The 19,237-nt window shown below is 39.7% G+C and overlaps 1 protein-coding gene across 2 annotated transcripts in view; it reads right to left on the bottom strand.

The window, feature by feature from the left end:
• Positions 1-3,017: 3,017 nt before the first annotated feature.
• PROSER1 (proline and serine rich 1) overlaps positions 3,018-19,237 on the bottom strand; it is a 20,557-nt gene continuing 4,337 nt past the window's right edge. The window contains exons 3-15 of one of the 2 annotated variants that reach the window (XM_035900168.1): positions 19,209-19,235; positions 18,662-18,756; positions 17,319-17,412; positions 16,735-16,845; positions 15,941-16,024; positions 14,907-14,985; positions 12,542-12,637; positions 12,376-12,420; positions 8,440-10,092; positions 8,229-8,337; positions 7,435-7,582; positions 3,633-6,098; positions 3,018-3,296 (exon numbers count right to left, since the gene is read on the bottom strand). In XM_035900168.1, coding sequence (XP_035756061.1) covers positions 5,976-6,098; positions 7,435-7,582; positions 8,229-8,337; positions 8,440-10,092; positions 12,376-12,420; positions 12,542-12,637; positions 14,907-14,985; positions 15,941-16,024; positions 16,735-16,845; positions 17,319-17,412; positions 18,662-18,756; positions 19,209-19,235 — 2,664 coding nt within the window. In that variant the 3' untranslated portion in view covers positions 3,018-3,296; positions 3,633-5,975. The other variant, XM_035900160.1, reaches the window with a different exon arrangement.

The following is a 19,237-nucleotide window of genomic DNA, read 5'->3' as shown; positions in this document are numbered from 1 at the left end:
TGGGTGGACTGTTCAGTGGATAAGGAATTGGTTGGATGGTCACATCCAGAGGGTAGTGGTCAATGGCTCATGACCTGGACAAGCTGGAGAGGTGGGCCTGTGTGAACCTCATGAGGTTCAACAAGGCCAAGTGCAAGGTCATGCACCTGGGTCCGGGTAACCCCCAGTATCAGTACAGGCTGGGGGAAGAAAGGATTGAGAGCAGCCATGCCAGGAAGGACTTGGGGGTACTGATGGTTGAAAAGGGGGACATGAGCCAGCAATGTGTGCTGGCAGCCCAGAAAGCCAACTGTATCCTGGGCTGCATCAAGAGAAGCATGGCCAGCAGGTCAAGGGAGGGGATTCTGCCCCTCTACTCTGCTCTGGTGAGTCCTCGCCTGCAGTACTGTGTCCAGCTCTGGAGCCCTCAGCACAAGGTCATGGAACTGTTGGAGCAGGTCCAGAGGAGGGCCACAAAAATGATCCAAGGGCTAGAGCACCTCTCCTACGAGGACATGCTGAGAGAGGTGGGGTTGTTCAGCCTGAAGAAGAGGAGGCTGCGGGGAGACCTGATTGCAGCCTTTCAGTACTTGAAGGGAGCCTATAGGAAAGACGGGGAAAATCGTTTTAGCAGGGACGGTTGTGACAGGACAAGGGGTAATGGTTTTAAACTGAAGCAGGGTAGGTTTAGACTGGATATAAGGAAGAAATTCTTTACAGTGAGGGTGGTGAAACACTGGAAGGGCTTGCCCAGAGAGGTGGTGGAGGCCCCATCCCTGGAAACATTCAAGGCCAAGTTGGATGGGGCTCTGAGCAACCTGATCTGGTTAGCGGTGTCCCTGCTCACTGTAGGGTGTTGGGCTAGAAGACCTCTACTGGTCCCTTCCAACCCAAAGCATTCTATAATTCTATGACTTCTGAAGGCTGTCAGCAGTGAAGAGCAGCCTTCTCAAAGGACACAAAGCTGTTGCTTGAGAAAGAAGTGAGAGGTGGCTTTTCATATGTAACTTATGCATTTGACATTAACAGCTGCATTCATTATATGGCTGTTTTCTATAGGCTTCCATCATCTAAAACACCTTTGAAGATCTGGCTCCAGCTTCATCCTCTTAAGTCTTCACCCTGCCAGTATATCACACTGGCCCCAGTTAGGTCATTCAAAGCCAAGTGCTTCCCCAAGAATCCTTTCTCAGCTTCAGAGAGGAAACTAGACCATTGAATGGGTGTTCTAAATCACAGTGAAAACCATAAGCACAGCTTGCAAAACTGGGATTGACACGCTTATTGCAATACCCTCCCAAATAGGTGACAATATCCATTTGAAGTAATTTGTAGCATTTTCCTCATTATTTGGCTTCTCACCCTGAGCTGTAAGATCAAACCTGCTCAGGACAGATGCCTACCAGTAGGGCAGCAAGGGTAAACAGTTAGAAGAAAAATGTGCTTTAATAATTTCAGAAGCAAAAACGTTAACATCTCAAACTACCGCAACATCTTTTTTTTTTTACTTTAGAGCAACTCAGTTTTATTGAAAACAACTTTATTCTAAGCCGTTTGCATGCCACAATCTACACAGCTGCTTACAGCATCAGATAGATGAGCAAAACATATTAAAATCTAACAGAAATAATTGCTCCCTGCTGTTTATTGATAATTCCCTGAGGTGCTTGTAAAGGTGACTAAAGCAGATGGTGTTTATCTTCTATGTTCAGGAACATCACTGTATTAGTTGCTCCGTGTTAACTTCAGCTGCACTTCTATTCAAAAATTTGAAGTCAAAGGCAGGGCAACCTTAGTTCTTTCTTCTTGGGCTCTACTGGGGCACGTGGATAACTCATGTCTATGTAACACTCAGAGAAGTGCTATAAAACACTCAGAGAAGAAAATACATGAGGGCTCTGGGGCAAAGCAGTTTACAAGCTGCAAGTTCACTGCTGCTGAACAGCCTGGCACAGCCCTGTGTCATAGAGCAGTACCACAAAAAAAACAGTTTGGGTCCAAAGCCACTTTAGCAGGAGTTACTGACTTAGAAGCGACATCAGCTAAACGTGGTTCAGGCCGGTGGCAGTTCAGCTATTTCTGCAGTGTGCCGAAGTAGCTAAAGCCTTCAGCTTCTACTCTGAAAGCAGCACAAAGGCTCAGGTCAGGCACCAGTCCTTTGCAATTTCCCTAAAGTGTCCAGTCACTCCCACTTATCTCATCATCCAGTTGCAGAGACTTAATCCTACAGACCAAGCGCCCACCTCAAAGTCTGTTAAAACAAGAACAGGAATTCTTACATGCAGCCATTTCTAAACAGTGCCAACCAACCCCAAAGGTACCTAAAAAGTCATCAGGCAGTCATCACATGAGACTTGCGTATAACAAAGTTGTAGGTTTTGGTTTGTCTTTTTCTGACCTTTTTAGGCCCATACTACTTCCCTTACCACTCATTGGGCTTTGGCCACTCCCTAAAGATTTCTCAGTCTAGTCCTTTCCTGGCCCTGAATTCTGCCCCCAGAACAGACACTAGCCTATTTGCTAATCATTGCTTTCCCCCAGATCAAAATTTAGAAGAGACATGACATAGAGAAAATTAACAGTACCATCCTATTGCTTGCAGGAACATCCTCACGTTGCTCCTTCTCCTCATGAAAACGGCATCAGCTTTCAATAGCTGAAGATGGGGAGGTGACAGCAGGCACCCCTCTGGCTACACTTCGCTAGAGCACGAGTAAATATGAGAGGCAGTTGATTAAAGGGATTGCTCCCATCTGAATCCAGTAAGGAAGGCCATTTTGCCAGAAATTAAGGACATTCACACCATTCATACCAAGGACATTCATTCCTTCCAGGTCCAGCCAAACTCACAACACTCACTTGCAAATCAGAGGAAGAAGACGACAGAATATTGCTCTGTTTCTCTCATATTCACTACAGCTGCAACTAAAGCCCTTGAAAGAATACTGAAACTTTTATTTGCAAACACAATCCCAATAATATGTTCTTAGTAGTTGCAGAAAAAAGATTTTATTTCAAAGAACATTTCACTACACCTTATCTTTGCAGTCTGTCAACATAGCTGAAATACAGCAGTAATAGCCAACTTGAACAATGAAAAAATCATAGTCCAGAATTAAGTCATAGAGCAACAGCCCTTTCCCAGCACAGGCTCAGTGTAAGATCTGGCACAGTTTGCCTCAGGAGCAGACTCTTCCTTGACTTTTCAAAAATGGTGCTCAAGTAAGCACGAAAGGGCTCAGGACAAATCACCCCCTTCAGAAATTCAAGGGCTGGGTCACAGGAGTTTGCTGTAATGTAGAACACAGACTTTATTCCTGAAGAGAAAAAAATTAACGAAAAACAGTTTTACACCAGGAGAAGTATTTAAGAAATTGAAACTTACCTTAATCCTAACCAATGCAAAGTTCAGTTTACAAAATCTTGCTCAATAGGACTCAGGAAGAACCAGAGAGCCCACTGCACACAAAAAAACCCTTGACAGTTTAATGCTTCTTAGCCTATTTGTTCACTTGTCTAACACTGATGATGTTACAAACTACAACAGCTGGGTATGAAATACTCTTTTTCTGGGTAAAGTGGCTAGACACCACTTAGCAAGTACTTTGTTTCAAGGGAGCATGTAGTAACAGTGGATATTCACTACTTCTCACCTGTTTTCATTTGGAGAAGCAGGCCTTCACAGTCTCCTAGGTACTCAAGTTGTCTAATATTTGGACAGAAAAATGCAACAACCCATACCCCATGACCATTCAACAGATGTTTTCAGAAACAACCTACAAACTGCTTGCTTTTTGATACGACACTGCATAACAGCTGATGTCTGGTACTTGTTTTTGACTACAAGGTAATGTGAATTAGTTTAAACTTCAACCGCTTGATGGGGAAACTAGGACTCAAATTGGAGATCAAACTCAGCACCTCAGTAAGGTTACAAAATGCTTACTGACATCGAACTACTCTACATTCACATCTATGGAACAAAAGCCAATTTGCTCTTGAAAAGATACCTGTATTTTTATTTTCTCCTTCTCCAACTGATGTACAAATCTACAAAGAACAAGTCATCAAAAGAATGAGAAGGAAATTATAATGAAAAATGGTAGAGATTTTTTCCACAGATTTCTGGAGTCAAGATCTAAGGCATTGATTTAAAAAGCAGTTCAGAGTGGAGAACCATTAGAATTCAACAGGTTTCGCAAAATTTAAAAATGTAAAAGTTCAATATGTTTTTATCTTTAGCTTTAAAATAATATGTAAATTTCATTATTAAAATGCAAGACTACCCAATTGCTGACAAAGTATCGAGGACACTATTTATATTTTTCATCTAAACACTTCATAGGATATTTCCATTGCCACCCTTTAGGAAAACAATTTCATAATTCAGTAAATAATTCTGCATCATAAAGAAACAGTATAAGCAAGATCAAACATTAAGAAGCGTCTTAGTAAAAACAAGTTTATTCATCTGTATTTTAGGCAAATATGTAAATAGTCAGCAAAGCCTTTTTGCCATGACTGTAAACCTTTTATTTTAAAAAATTGTGTTAAAAACCAATACAGGAATTTCCATTAATGTTCTAAAAAAGTTTGTTCACATCTTGAAAGAAAATACATTAGCAACATCTCCCAGCAGAATTCATCTTTAAAAAAGTAGAACTCTAGGCGCAGAGCTTTTCTACAGTATAGTATCCTCTACGTTTTAATTCAATCACAGGACTGAATATCATTCATCTCTATTGTCTCTAGAGCTTATCTTAAATAGATGATATTCAATGATGTGTTACACATTGCCACAGGTACTAACGTTATTAGAAGAGTGCACAACTGAATTTCACTAACAAAGCAAGACCTTTCTATATGCTGCATCATAACCTTTCCTAACCAATACAGTTAATTTAGCTATATGCCTTTAAAATCATGTACATTTTCCAAGGAAAAATACTAAAAAAATCCATGGTCCAAATTCTGCTCCCACTTATATTCACAAGATAGCATAAGCACCATCAAGTTGTGGTTCATAGCCAAAAAGCATATAGAGAACCAGTGAGTTTATGAGTATAAGGGAGAGAAGAACTTGACCCATGCCTGTAAACATTCACAAAAGTCTGCAGTCAAAAGTGCCGGATAGGCAGCCTATCCGCAGTACAGTTATTTCATTCACAGAGAGGTGTGGGGGCAGGGAGAATGTTATGGAACATTATTTTAGAGGCAAATTAAAATGCTTTTCATGTACTTTGGAAAGACATATTCTCAGCTAGCTAAACCATACTCCAGTAAAACATAATCCACTTCTACTCAAATACAGTACAGCACCATTTCCTAGCTCTCCTGTTCAGATTCAGACAAAGGAGTACTCAATTCAGCAGCAAGCCCGTGACAATATTTCAAAGCGTAAGAAAACCCCCACACCCCTCTGACCTAGCCTCCCCTGAACATACTGCTGATGCTAACAGGAGATCCTCACACATACGAAGAAAAGATCCAAAGAACCATAAACTGACCTTGATCTATGCACACACAAGAAGTGTGCATCTAGACGAAAGATCGTCTACAGCTTGGAGTATCTAGTTTCAGTCTAGATCTCGTTCTATATTAACCACATATACCATACAAAACATAACAGGATAGGTGCTTATACGCACTATTAAGTATACTTGTTCTCCCCATTCAGTTTGATAGCCAATTGCTCTATTTACATAAAAGTCTGTTTGAACGTTCCTGATCCTGTAAGACACCAAACGTTCAACTTGTAAGCTAAAAGGAGAGTCAAGGATGCTCAGCAATTCACAGGATCAGACCCTGAATCAATTAAATGCAATCACAAATAAGGTTTGACATCTGACACAGCCTCCTGGAATCATTTTACCCTCATGTTTTCCCCCTCCTTCCCCAATTCAGACCATGCTCCTACTAGTGCGGAGACAGCCTTCAAAGTGAATAGGATCAGGCTCTGTCAAGCAACCACTGCAGTCTTTAAAAATGTCTGGTATTTATTGCCATCCACTCTGGGGCAGACTTGTCTGCAAGGAAAATGGTGTTCCTGGTGTTGACGGATAGTTAGCAAAACCTTCAGGCTGAGCTGTATAGTTCTCCAGAGCAGAAGCAGAATGTGCCTTCAAGGGAGAGAAGAAGTTAGGAAACAGCACTGGTAAAAACAAAGAAATGAACAAAAATCTAAAACGAGCAAAATTTCAGGCACAATACCAGTCCTACTCAAGCCAACACAAACAAAGTATAATCTGAAGTATGCAAAGAACAGAGGTGAGCAATGCGCCTATACGCAGATGTTAATCTGTAGTGCAACTATTGCTCTGGAATACCAGAGAATGAGGAAAGCAGCTGGATTAAGAGAGAAAAATGAAGAAGCGTTAATGGCATTTACTTTCCAGTGGAGTAAGCCACATCTGATTTCGAAGGCGTAGCTTAATCAGGTAGCTGTAGTATTTCACTGACTTTGAACTTTATCTTCATTGCTCGAATAGCCAAGTGTTAATTTTAAGTGTTTGTAACTTGTAAACAAGAAAACTGATGTTTCCTCTATGCAATCTGCATACATAGATTTCTAGAGAATAAATAAATTCCCAAGCTGCAAAAGGAGTATGGCCTAGACTAAGAAATTGCTTCTTCCAATCTATTTTCCCTGATACTCAAGGTATCTGACAATATTCTGTATATTGAACAGGACTTAAGACACCTGATCCAGTTCAAAAACTGATGTGTCACAGAAGGGAGAAAACATTCACTCAAGATACTCAACTGCCTCTTTTAGCATTTTGTAGAGAAGGACAGATTTCCTACCAGAATCTGTACAGAGGCCGTTTTTAACAGAAGGCAAACTAAACATCTAAATACAAACTCTGATGACAGTTTCAGTTAACTTATATAGGTTGATGACTGAAAGAAGTTGTTTCATGGACAACAGAGATGATGAAACTACATGTTACCTAAAGTCACCTCAAGCTTGTACTATAGCAATTGTATATGTGGGCTTTATCGAGAGAAAGGCACAACCACAGCAGACACAAATTCAAGACAATCTGATTGCGTGTGTAGGGAGGCACGTAACCCACAACAAAGGGGTTTTCTACAAATAGCTTTAAGTATTAAAATGTGAGACTGGAACTGAGCACAAATTTTGCAACTACATGGCCAGTTGATTAGATTTAACACAAACCTGGCAAAAATTTCACTCGAATGTCTTTTCTTTTTTCTCTCACTCCTCCCCATTATACAAAGACTTTTCAAAAAGGGTCTAATCACATTCATAATGCCCAGAAGCACTGTACATTGGCTTTGAGTAAGAAGTTAATATGAGTTGTTCTTTATCATCCTTGTAATCAGTTCTTAAACAGGCTAGGAGTTTTAATCATTTACCGACTTAAACTAACCCCAAGAACATGCTCATACGATTACTGGAAGCAAAACAGTATTAACAAATAGGTATGTTACCTGTAGTAGTGCTGACTGTGCAGCCGCACTATGCTGTAATTCCTGTAAGGAAGATTGTGCGGCACTTTGGGGAAAGCCAGGGATACCAGGGAGAGATAAAAGACCAGGAAAAACTGCATTTCCCGGTGTCTGTAGTCCAGAAGTCAAGCTGAAAGAACGTCAAGAAGCGGCTATTATTAGAAACATCTGTATCATGTTTTATCCTATGTTTCTCTCTATGTATGCTTATGTCTATATAAATTAGAAAAGCACCTCTTCTTCTAAACCTCATAAAGGCCAGAATTTCCAAACAAGCCCAGTCTCTACCCACCTACAATTTATTGTACACACAAATCAAGACTGTCTGCAGCACACCTAAGAAGGGAACTCAGAAATTTTTGTACCTCAGCTGCACCTACAGTTTGCACACAAAAAAAATTTACAGACAAAAGTTAATGCTGAGTACTTCCTTAAAACATAGGAACATCTAAGATATTGTCTGCTATTACCTGGATGTGTCAATGGATGCCCACGTGGAATCCATTCTTGTAAAAGCCTAGGAGGTGCCAAGTATCCTCATCTGGGAAATAAGATCACTCAGCACCTCACTGGATTAGACTGTCATAACAGGGACTACTGAGGACAACCTATTTAGTAACTATCAGTCTCTAAAGACAGGTGGAAATCTACCGAACAAACTTTAAAAATTAACTGTAATTACTAACTATGAGTGAAAATAACATCTATGCCTAAAGTAAAACCAGCGTTTTGCTCAAGAGAAAAAGAAATGGTTCTGATCTCCTTCAGAAACATACCCAGCCTGTGCAACAAGTGCAGAGTTGAAGTTTGAGCTAAAGGCCGAGGCAAACCCTGGCAGGACCGGAGCCGGAGATGGGGCTGTGGCAGCTGCCGGCAACGGTGCAACTGCTTACTGCAGAATTTTGAAGTTTGAGCTAAAGGCCGGGCCAACCCCTGGCAGGACCGGAGCCGGAGAGGGGGCTGTGGCAGCTGCCGGCAACGGTGCAACTGCTGCTACTGCAGAAGATGCCTGGAGGCCAGGGAAAGAAGGGAGAGCAGGAGTGACAGAGGGTGTGTTAGAGACAGGAAAACCAGGGAAGGATGGGTTTGATGATCCCAGAGGTCCCTGGGCAACAGAAAAAAGGGAAGGGACAGCACTGGACAAGTTAAGCGAGAAGGGTGGAGCAGAGACTGTTGCTGAGGCGGCGAGTCCTGAGAGTACGGCGGCAGTGGAACTCACATGAGGGGCAGACACGGCTGAAGCGGTTGTAGACGGAGTAGCTAACAAAGACCCTGGGAGAGTGACGGGTGGCGTAAGTGCTGGATTACCAGTAAAAGCAAAGTTACTGGTTAGAGACGTAAAAGGTGGAAGTCCATTGAACACAGGGGGAATGGGAGCAGAAGAGCCATGTGGGGCGAGGGAAATGGAAGCCAGAGAACTGGAATTGTTTAGAGGAGCACTCAAAGAGGGGAGACCTGATAGTGCTGGATTCAGGGAACTGGGTAAACTGACTGGCACTGAAGCTGCTGAGGTGTATGCACGCCCAAGCGCGGACAGTCCTATAGTGCCATGAGAAGGGCCAGCTGAATGAGAAGGACCCTTGAAGGCCGAAAGGGTAGGACTCATGGGTTCTGTTTTGACCAGAACTGGGATACTTGTGGCAGCTGGGGCTGATGAGAGCTGCTGATCAGGATTAGTAGGGCTTGTGCCATGCAAGAGGGAGGCTGATGAGCCACAGTTGACTGGCATAATCGATGGTGAAGTGGTTAAAGGTGACTGTGCAGGCAATGTTGGAGGAGTGGAACTAGAATTGGCCACAGATGGGGATGGAAGACCTGGAAAAATGGCCAGCCCAGGTGTGGAGGAACGCTGTGGGGTGGGGGTGGCTGATGGAGTATAACATTTGTTGACAGAGGAAGTGGGAGGGTCAGAGCTTTGATTAGCAAGAGCAGATAAAGAAGCAAGCTCACTTGTCATAGCAGAAGGTAAAGCAGATGAATTGATTAATGAAGTGTCATTTGATGTCAGAAATCCCTTTAAGACAGACAAAATTGGGTTAGGCAAGCTAAGCGAACCAGGAATGGTAGTGGCAGGAGAATTAGCAATTGTAGATGGAACAGGACTAGAAATCCCTTGGGCATTGGGAGGCAAGGACAAAGGGAGGCCAGCAAAAACTGATGACAATGGAGCGGGATTATTAGCGGAAGCAATTGAAGAGGTTGCAGAGAACGGGAGGCCAGCAAATGGTGCAGTAGCAGATGCGAAAGCTTCACTAGGCGCAGGTGTGGCGCATGGTGTGGAAGAACCTTGCGGAGCTGGCGTAGCAGTGGGTATAGAAGCCAGCCCAGAAAAAACTGCAGGGATAGGGGTAGAGGTTGCACTGTGAACAGATGTGACAGGAACACCAGGCAATGAAAGGGATTTGATGACAGTAGGGGTTGGGGTGGATGGCTGAGATGTATGGATGGAAGAGGAGACCTGTCCTGGGAAAACAGGAAGGACAGGGGTAGACATGTTCATCCCAGATATGAGTGGAGTTGCAGGTGCTAATGGATGGCTTATTGCCTTGACAGGTGATGGGGTAGGGACTGGAGTAGCAGCAGGTGTTGAAGGATTAGAACCATGAGGAGTAAAGAGCTGATTCGCTTGTGCAGAAAAAGCTGCAAAGAAACAAAACTGGTAAGAATACTTGAAACTGTCAGAAATGTTTGATATCAACACAAACACATTTTATACAGCATTTCAAAATATGATACACAGGCAATAGCTAACACACAATGTCTGTATATAAACAATGAACACTGGAGCCTATGAAAACAAAACAAAAAAGTACGTACAAACACATCACACAAGTTGAACATCATGTAGGCTACCACTTGTCTTTAAAACACTTGGTGACATCTGCTACCTGTTCATGATCTCATGCAAGACAGTTAGATACTCAAATATAGTCCGTAAGAATGTCTAAGTAATACAGGTAAACACCCTCCCTCTGGTCCCTAACATCTGGCAGTACCCAAACCAGATCTAATATTTCATTGGCATCAGATCACCTGGGCTCCTCTGCATCCACTCTCACTGAAGGTCAGAATTTCCTTCAGAACCAGTTAAGTCAATGTATCATGATTTCACAGAAGTTTAGTCAACAACTGAAGAAAGCTGATTTCAGGTGCTGGTATTTTTCTTTCCTCCAAAATCAGGTCATTCTCTTCACTGTGTTTCCTTCAGATTTTGATTCTAAGAAGGTACACTTTTAAATTCATGTATCACACTACAGTATTAAGCTAACATTGGCGCTTGACCTCATCAACAAGTATTTCTGTAAGTCTGAAGTCAGGTGTCTATAATTGAGGCAAGCACCTGACACTAGGAATATCAGCTTGTATCAACCCTACAAAGTAAGTCAGAGAGACATCAGTCAAGCTGGAGGAAAACAGGCAGGCACACTGCGAATGGTGATGCAGGGGTTAATGGAAAGAAGCTGCATTTATGAACACTGGCATGTCAAGAGCCTTGATATGCCTCTATCTAGTTTCCCGTGGAATATGAATGTGTTAATTAATCACTCCTCTCAAACAACCCTGGTACTTTATTTTACTTTTAAAATAAGCTGTTCAACTGTAAGCAATTCACCGATCCAACCAATCAAGCTCATCACCCATAACTGGAACAGCTTAGATTTCTCTCTTGCACAAATTCTACATATACATACACAAACCCAAGAACGGAATCTTTAAAATCTTGGACCTGAGTTGATATGACAAACTCCTGTTTTATGTATCTTGAAACTCTAAAACTTGCAAATTTGCAAACAAACAATTTCCTTTTACATTATTCTTTTCCAAAAACCTAGACCCAGATTGCTTGGCTCTGGATTCTGTCCTTTCCTCATCCTGTTTCCAAGCTGATGACTCTCCTAAAGATCACAGTTGTTAATCCTGACAGCCAAGATAATCACCAGAGAAATACCACTGCAATGGAACCCAGAGGTGTTAGTGAGTTTCTCCTCCTAAGAGAAGATTTTATTCCTTATCCTGTATTCATTTAGCTGTATAAACTACCTTGCCAACACATGCACACTTAAAGGGGCATATATGAATAAAATGATGTTTTGAAACAGCAACATTTCTGTGGAACCATCCCTGGGCACAGAAGAGAAAAAACAAAACATAACTTTTTTTTTTTTCCCTGCAGGAGCTAAACTTATCATGGTCATCCTAACTATTTTGGCTGTTTGTTAATATGCCTGACTCAATAGTCTGTGGAATCTCAGTTTCTATTTGTCAAACCTAATAAGGTATTATCAAAGCCTTTGTATAAATAGTTCATAATGGGATTTATTATGATGATTTTTACTAAGTGTACAAAGCATACAAAATACCACAAAAATAGAGATCAAAAAAATGCACAACTCTCTTCTGCAAAAAGAATTGGAATTTAAAGGATAAGACAAAAGTGCAGGTAGACATAGTTGGATATATCAGTCTGGGATAAGACATTCTACACATGGATTTCAACAAACTATAAACAAAGAATCTGTCTCTCTTGTATTCCTAGCTTCCCATTGCAACTAATATATGAAATTAAAACGTGAATGAGTTTTCAAGTGGATGTCCGAAGTTTTACAACTGCAAAGATATTAACGAAGTGTTTCAGTGTGCTACACTGTAAAGAATATTTTGATTGAGTTTTTTACGTGATTTATCACACACTTATGTGCTGAAGAATATAAACATTAAAACTTTAAAACTTTAATAAATAATATAAAACTAAAACAAAAGACTGAATTTTAATGTTTCAATGCTTCTAAGTGCCAAATGCCCGAGATTATTTTTTTCTCAATTCTCAAGGGATCCTATTCCAACAGTAGTTAAATACTTAAGAGGCTTATGAAAATCCCACTAAACAAAGAAGTTGTTTACATCTGTGGATTTGCAATTTACCTTGATTTTGGGAAGGTTTTGCCTGGCTGGAAAGGTCCTCATTTTCTAAGCAGAGAACAACACATCGTTATTTAAAAGCAAATGAAACTCCAGCAGTGAATGATCCATTCACAACAATGAATTAGAAAAAATACCATCAACATTTTTAAAGGTATGCATGCTTTACCTGATACCACTTGATTAGCAGTGTATGGTGGAGGAGCTGCTAAGCCTGGAGCTATGACATTAGCCATTGGAACTAAGCCAGCATTGTTGTAAGCACCTAAAAGAACAAATGCAACACGTGTCTCAGTTGTCAGAAGAACTCATATCTAAATGAGCCAGTAAGTGTCCTTTCTTTTAAGAACATTTTCAAGATTGTAAGACATTCCTTCACCAAAAAGCCAGAGCAGTTAATCATCCACACTGGATGCTGGCTTTTGCCAAAGTCCACCTGAGTGACATGCATTGTGATCCAAATTTTAGTAAGGGCAGTTCTCTTGAAAGAGCCTGAAAAAGTCAGGTTTCAATTGCTTTCAGTTCCATTTTGCCTGAAAAACTCAAAGGGGAGGAGTGATTCAGAGTGTCTACAGCATCATTTGCTCTTTTTCTATTCCTAACTTAAAGGCTGTTGCAACTCTTCCTTTAACGTAAGCAAAGCCTTGACAAACAAAAGAGCCAAACATACACCAGTGATCATGACCAGCCCTTCAACACCAGTCAGGAAATTCAGTGAAAAATGTTCCATCTCAAATACTTTGTCCATCATTCTTCAGTACTTCTTTTAATGTTAAGAAATTCAAGTGGGTTAGGAAATTATTTTAACATAAAATACTTATTGTACTTAACTTTAAAAAACCCCAACTTTTTTCCTCCCTTATTCTTTGGAGCAACTCAAACTGTTGTATAGCTGCAGTATAGAGTTCTGATGAAGAACATCAGAATTTAAATCACAGGAACATAAATACAATTCACAGTGGTCCTGAATGAATATTTTAAGAGCATAAGAACTTACGCTTCATGGGAAAAGGTAGCACTTGAACAATACTCAAAGTGCAGTAATTTACCATACACAATCCTTTCTGATTTCACACTTCCATAATAGTTCTACCTAATGTTACGATTTCTTGCATGACAGCTCTGGGCTGAAAATCAGAAAAGTAACTAACAATCACTGCATCACCCAGGAAGGAAATGTTAAACCAATACATACAAGAGGCAGAAAACAAAACATCATTCTGACCATTCTGACTATGGCTTGAAAACAATCACATTCAGTAGTGAATGTGGTCAGGTCAGTATCTGCAATCTCATTAAACACATTTTATAGATGTATAAATATATAACCAGTTATGAGTTCCGTTGTCACAAGAGTTTTTTTTAAAAACACGCTGCAGCCTAATAAGGGCCTGAAACCTCAAAAGCTGTTTCATATCCGAAAATGTACTAATGCTTACATACAGTCACGGGTCAAATTTTGTGCCCTAACTTACTTTGGATGGTATTTATTTAATATAAATTTGAGCTAGCCTGCAAGTTTCCTGTACGCTTTCTGGGGAACAAGTAATTTCTAGGGCACAAATCATCAGACTTACTTGAGCTAGTACTAGTGCCCATTTTTCCAAACTGACTTGCAGACATCAAGTTGGTCAGATGACTCATCCTTCAACATGCACGCTAAGAGCTCTACCACACTTTCTTATCAAAAACCTTAAAAACTCCCTGAAATCCCTAACATCAGTGAAAAGCAAGTTTTCTAACCAGAGCACTCCTCCTCTGCAGTACAGAATGGCAAGATTAGGAAAAGCTTTCAGCTGCTGCTCAAAAAGACCAGATTCCGTGAGTACTCCAAGCAATTGCCTTCCTCCCTTCCAAAACGGTCTGGAATCAAACAATTAATGCAGCAGAACAAATAGAATGGAGTTTATGAAGGAAGACTCAATCTTACCTGGGGCACAAGGCTAGGAATAGTCAGACCAAACACAGGAAAAGGCAATCACTATGTCCCCTCTGAAATCTACATGCTTAAACTTTTCTTTTAGGAAACTGTTTTCTCTCCATTATGATGGCTGAAAGTAAAGCTGAAGGCAACTGAGAAACAGATTACCCCTCCAACTGAGAAACCAATTACCATCCTTCAGCAAGCTCCTACATATCTGCACCCAATTCAAGGCTGTGCCTGACCATATCCTAAGTTTGGTACAACAGCAACAAGTCAACAGACTTGTCAAGCCAAAGCCCAAACCTTGGTCAAACATTACAACAGACACAGTCCTAGTCTTGTCTAACATGCACAATGCCTCCCATAAATGAAATATTTTGTCATCAGAACAGGATTGTGAATTTTCCTTATGACGTGGATGTTGGAAAAAGAAGTCTTTTTATCAACTCTGCAGTCGTGACAGGAAGAGGTAGAAAACCAGTACCCAGAGCATGCTTAGGGAGCGCAAGCCAATTTCAGATATGATCATGGTCAGAGAAACTGACACTTATTACTTAAAACGCAAATGGATGAAACAATAGCATCAAGCTAAAACACATAGAAGCCTTACTTGGTGCAATAGTTGCATGTGGCCGACATGGTGGGATGGGGTATGGAACTGGTTTGTGTGGGTTGTAGGTTGATGGAGCCTACGTAAACAAAAAACAAACGGAAGAAGCAATAGTGAAAGCATTACCTAATGTTTCTCAGACAAATAGCTAACATTCAGATACTACTACAGACAGCTAGCTGTTCTTCACTGGAAAAATATTTGGTAGCAAATTTCTTCATAATATGCACAGTGACTGCAAATATTTCACTCTTTCTGCAAAGAATGAAACAAACATCACTACTATACCTTTAGATTTTAATGTAATACTGAACACGGGTGGGAAAGGAAACTCCTTCCTGCCTTGTAGTTTTCACACTCTGCAGTCTTGGACTGACTTCTCATTTTAAAGGTTTAGCACATTTAAAACTAATATATACTTATGAAGTTACCTGTCCCTTTAAAATAATACAACTTAGTGGGAAACATCTCATAATAAAGTGTAAGTAAAACATTTGGACAATACTTGAAAGTAGTATCAGGTTCATAGAAAGTTTGTCCCACATGCTTAGAAATTTTGAAATATAGATTAGCTGTGTTGTTAAGAAGCAAGAACCTCCTCCTAAGGCACTGCTGTAACTCAAGTTTCCAAGATGCAGACATTTCTTATGTTTGTGTGGGGAACCCTCAGGAATTGTAATAAAAAACTGCATATATTTGTATCTGAAACTTCCACTAGTTCATGATGAACTACAAAAAATGCTTTTAGTTTTGTCTTCTGATACTGTAATTTAAATTCTGCCTTCAAATGCACATGCATTGCAACCACTAGAAAATCCTATCCCCCACAGATACAAACCAGAGCTTCTTTTAAAGTTAAATAAAAAAATACTAGGTCATACTATCTTTATTATAGAAGTTTAGCTTTCTTTAAATTGCTGCTCTACAGTCTTATTGCAACATAATAGCATTTTATATAAAGCCTCATTGAATTGGCTGGCGACTGATTTTTTTTTTCTTAAAGTTTCATTTGTTTACTCATTTATTAGACATACTGGTTTGGATGGTCCAAGTATACGGGCTGCTATTCCCTTTCCTTCATTAGTACATTCCTCTGTGTCCTTTTTGATAGGGGTTCCCTGAAACAAAAGAAAATTAAACTATTAAGTATTAATTTAGAAGTATTACCTCGCTATAGAATTTCTGCCATATTTGGTTTTTTTTCTAAACTACGCTTGAGTTGTTGAACATTCTGAAAGTGATACTTAACCACGCTTGTTAGGAAAAAGAAACTGTGTTCTAGGCTTGTAAAATGATAAGTATTCCAATAGCTTGGTTTATAACACTGAGCTTTTGTAAAGAGATGCATCTGAAACAGTCCATGTTTCTGACATAATTAGAATTCTGCATTTTGATTTGTGGACATGATAACTTACAGTCTGCAGTCCCTTAAGCATTCACAGGAAATACTTAACATGGTTGTTCAAGATCTACACTAAGATTAACAGTAGTACTGTAGTGACCATATTAGGTCATCCTACCAACCTACCAGTAAGGCTCTTTACACCTCTCCCGATTCTGCCAAATATTGCTGGAGTTTACAATGTTTTCCTTATATGAACAATGTCTTATTTATGCAGTCATCTTTACTTGAAGCAGCACAGAAAAAATGGGCAAATAAAAATAATGCAAGTTCCCTATAAATGTGTAATGGGGTAATAAAAAACCCCAAAACATTGCTTTTGATTCCACTCCTCCTTCTATGTGTATGAATACTGGTTTTGGTTGTATTATAAGGAATCCGAAATCACGGATGCTGTGAAAAGCAAAAGTGTAGAATCATGCTTACTGGGAAAATTCCATTTATGCGGCTTGGCTTCCCCTTGGGATAAGGGTTGCCAGGAATCATGCCACAGGATGATATCATAGCATGAGGAGCCTTACAACCCGTTTTTGAAGCCTGCAAAATAATCAAGAAAGGACATTATTTGCTATCAAATTCAATGCTTTAAAGAAATGAATTACTATTTCATGACATTTAGACTGCATGAATCAACCTACATGGAACAATTAAAAGCTTTGTCTCAAATCTTCTCCCCAAATAGTCCAAATAGCGTGAGGTTCTGCCAAAATCCCCTTTGTTTCAAATAACTCTACTCAGACCACCTCTGTTTCTACTGCTTAGCATTTGGTGTTCTCTAAAACAAATGCAGACTGTTTCCTTCAGCATTGTTTGCAACTCTGTGCCCCTTTTTCCATATGATCCCAATGCCTGACAGAAACTTTCCCTTTTTTTTGCACATGTATTACATAGCTGTTATCTTTTTGTTATTCCCAGCACTCTTCATGGTAAGTCCTGACCCCACAATGACCATAGGGATGGAAACAATACGGTATTTGACAGAATCAAGGGTACTAGAGTATCCTGACTACCTGTTCAAGAATTCTTCTGCATCTTTTCTTCTCTGACATATTAATTCTGAACAGATCTTCAATAAGGCGATAATTCTGAGCATCAACAATGTTGCTATAAATAAAGACATTGACAGATGATTACTGCCATTCCATACGCTTATCAGAAATAATACACAGAAATAATTCAGCCAGTACCTAACAGGACATTAAAAAAACCATAAGTAGTTCAGATCATAATGTTACTATGATTATTGAAGTAAAAAGCCCAGGCTTAAATATGGACTTCATACCTGTAAGTGAAGCATGCTATTAGGTTTAAATATCAATACAGAGTATTACAATTAAATATCAATACAGAGTATTAGAATTAAATATCAATACAGAACAACGGATAACTATGGCTAAACTTCATGGCAAAAATAACTATGTTGATAAAATTAGTTTTGCATCACAACAGTTCATTCCCCCCACACCAGCTGAAGTGTAGCAACTAAAGAGTCTATGAGCTCCAATCTCATTTCCAGAAGCAAAACAGGTTAGTTTAATGCACCACTGAACTTCCTCTAGGCTACCCTGTCTTGTTTTGGTCTGAAAGAGACTAGGAGCATTCATACAGCTTCTTAAAGCTCAACTCTGAAAGCAAAATCATGTCTATATCCTCAGTCTTATTTGTTTTACAGATATTTATATAACAAATGTATATGCCCCAAAGTGTTCAGGCTGGCTGTAATATATAGCATTCATATGCAAGGCAGACATATCGTAAATCCCCTAAACGAGGCAGAAGAGTTCCAGTATAAACATGTGTAAAAGGTAGATCCTTTGAAGCAGCTGTGTTCAGTAAAAAACCTCGACATTCTGTGTAATCATGCATTTAGAATATCTCTACAGCTTTTATAGACATTAGATCTGTAAATCAAAAAGGTCGATTTAAGAGATATATCTACTTAACTCATTTTTACATATATAATATTTAGAGGGTTTTTCAAATGCAAAAGGGCCAATTCCCAGAATACTCTGGTCTCAAGCCTTTTACATTTCAGTGAGCAGAAATAAGCTTGAGGCCCTCTTCATTCTCTACAAGATTTGAAGACCACTGTATAAAATATTGGCAAAGTGGCAGTTTTTCAGCTGTCAGAAGCCCACATAGCAGCATGTGGGCACCTCAAGACGCAGATGAACTACAGAATTTTGCACAATGTCTACTTCTAATTCTTCTTTTTACAGCCCCATCAATAATGGATTTGTGCTTCACCTTAACTGGCCACAGTGCTTCCTTCTAGGATTACCTTAAGTTTTATATACTGAAAAATTAGTAAAACCAATGTAACTTAAGGGAATATAATGTGAGAGATACTTACGAAGCTAAGATTTCAAGGGCGATAAGTTTATCTTTACTGAATGTGAAGCAGTTGAGAATATTAACCATTTTTGATGCTGGAACTGCCACTATTTTCTGACAAGTAAGCAAAAAAGAAAAAAGTGTATATAAAATAGGACAGTACATTTATTTTAAACCCAGAATGCTACTCAGTAACAGATTCACATCACGTATTTCAGTAAACACTTAATATTCTCTCCCTCCAACTGGTAAGAAGACTATGCACTAAATGCTGAAAAAGCACTTGCCAAAAGCAGAGAAATTAGGAAAGTTAATGACAGTTAAAAAGGGCTACATCTATTCTTGTGATACACCGGAAAGTAAAAGATACTTTAAGTCAGAAAAGATACCCTGGTTAAAAGTATGATGTTTCGTATTTTGATACCATTGCAAAAGAAAGAGATGAAGACGAAGCTTTGAAGATTAAAGGGTAGACAGACCCATCAGCTGCAAAAGTAGACAACACAAAACTAAAATCAGATTAAGAGGGCAAACTTACTCTATAAGATTATGCCACAAGAACTTACATGTTGTAAAGCCTTTATTGCCTTGAGCT

Source organism: Egretta garzetta, unplaced genomic scaffold (assembly GCF_000687185.1).
Source record: "Egretta garzetta isolate BGI_Z169 unplaced genomic scaffold, ASM68718v1 scaffold40, whole genome shotgun sequence".
Taxonomy (NCBI): Eukaryota; Metazoa; Chordata; class Aves; order Pelecaniformes; family Ardeidae; genus Egretta; species Egretta garzetta.
The sequence above is the reverse complement of the archived record's forward strand: the minus strand, read 5'-3'. Positions and strand labels throughout refer to the sequence as shown.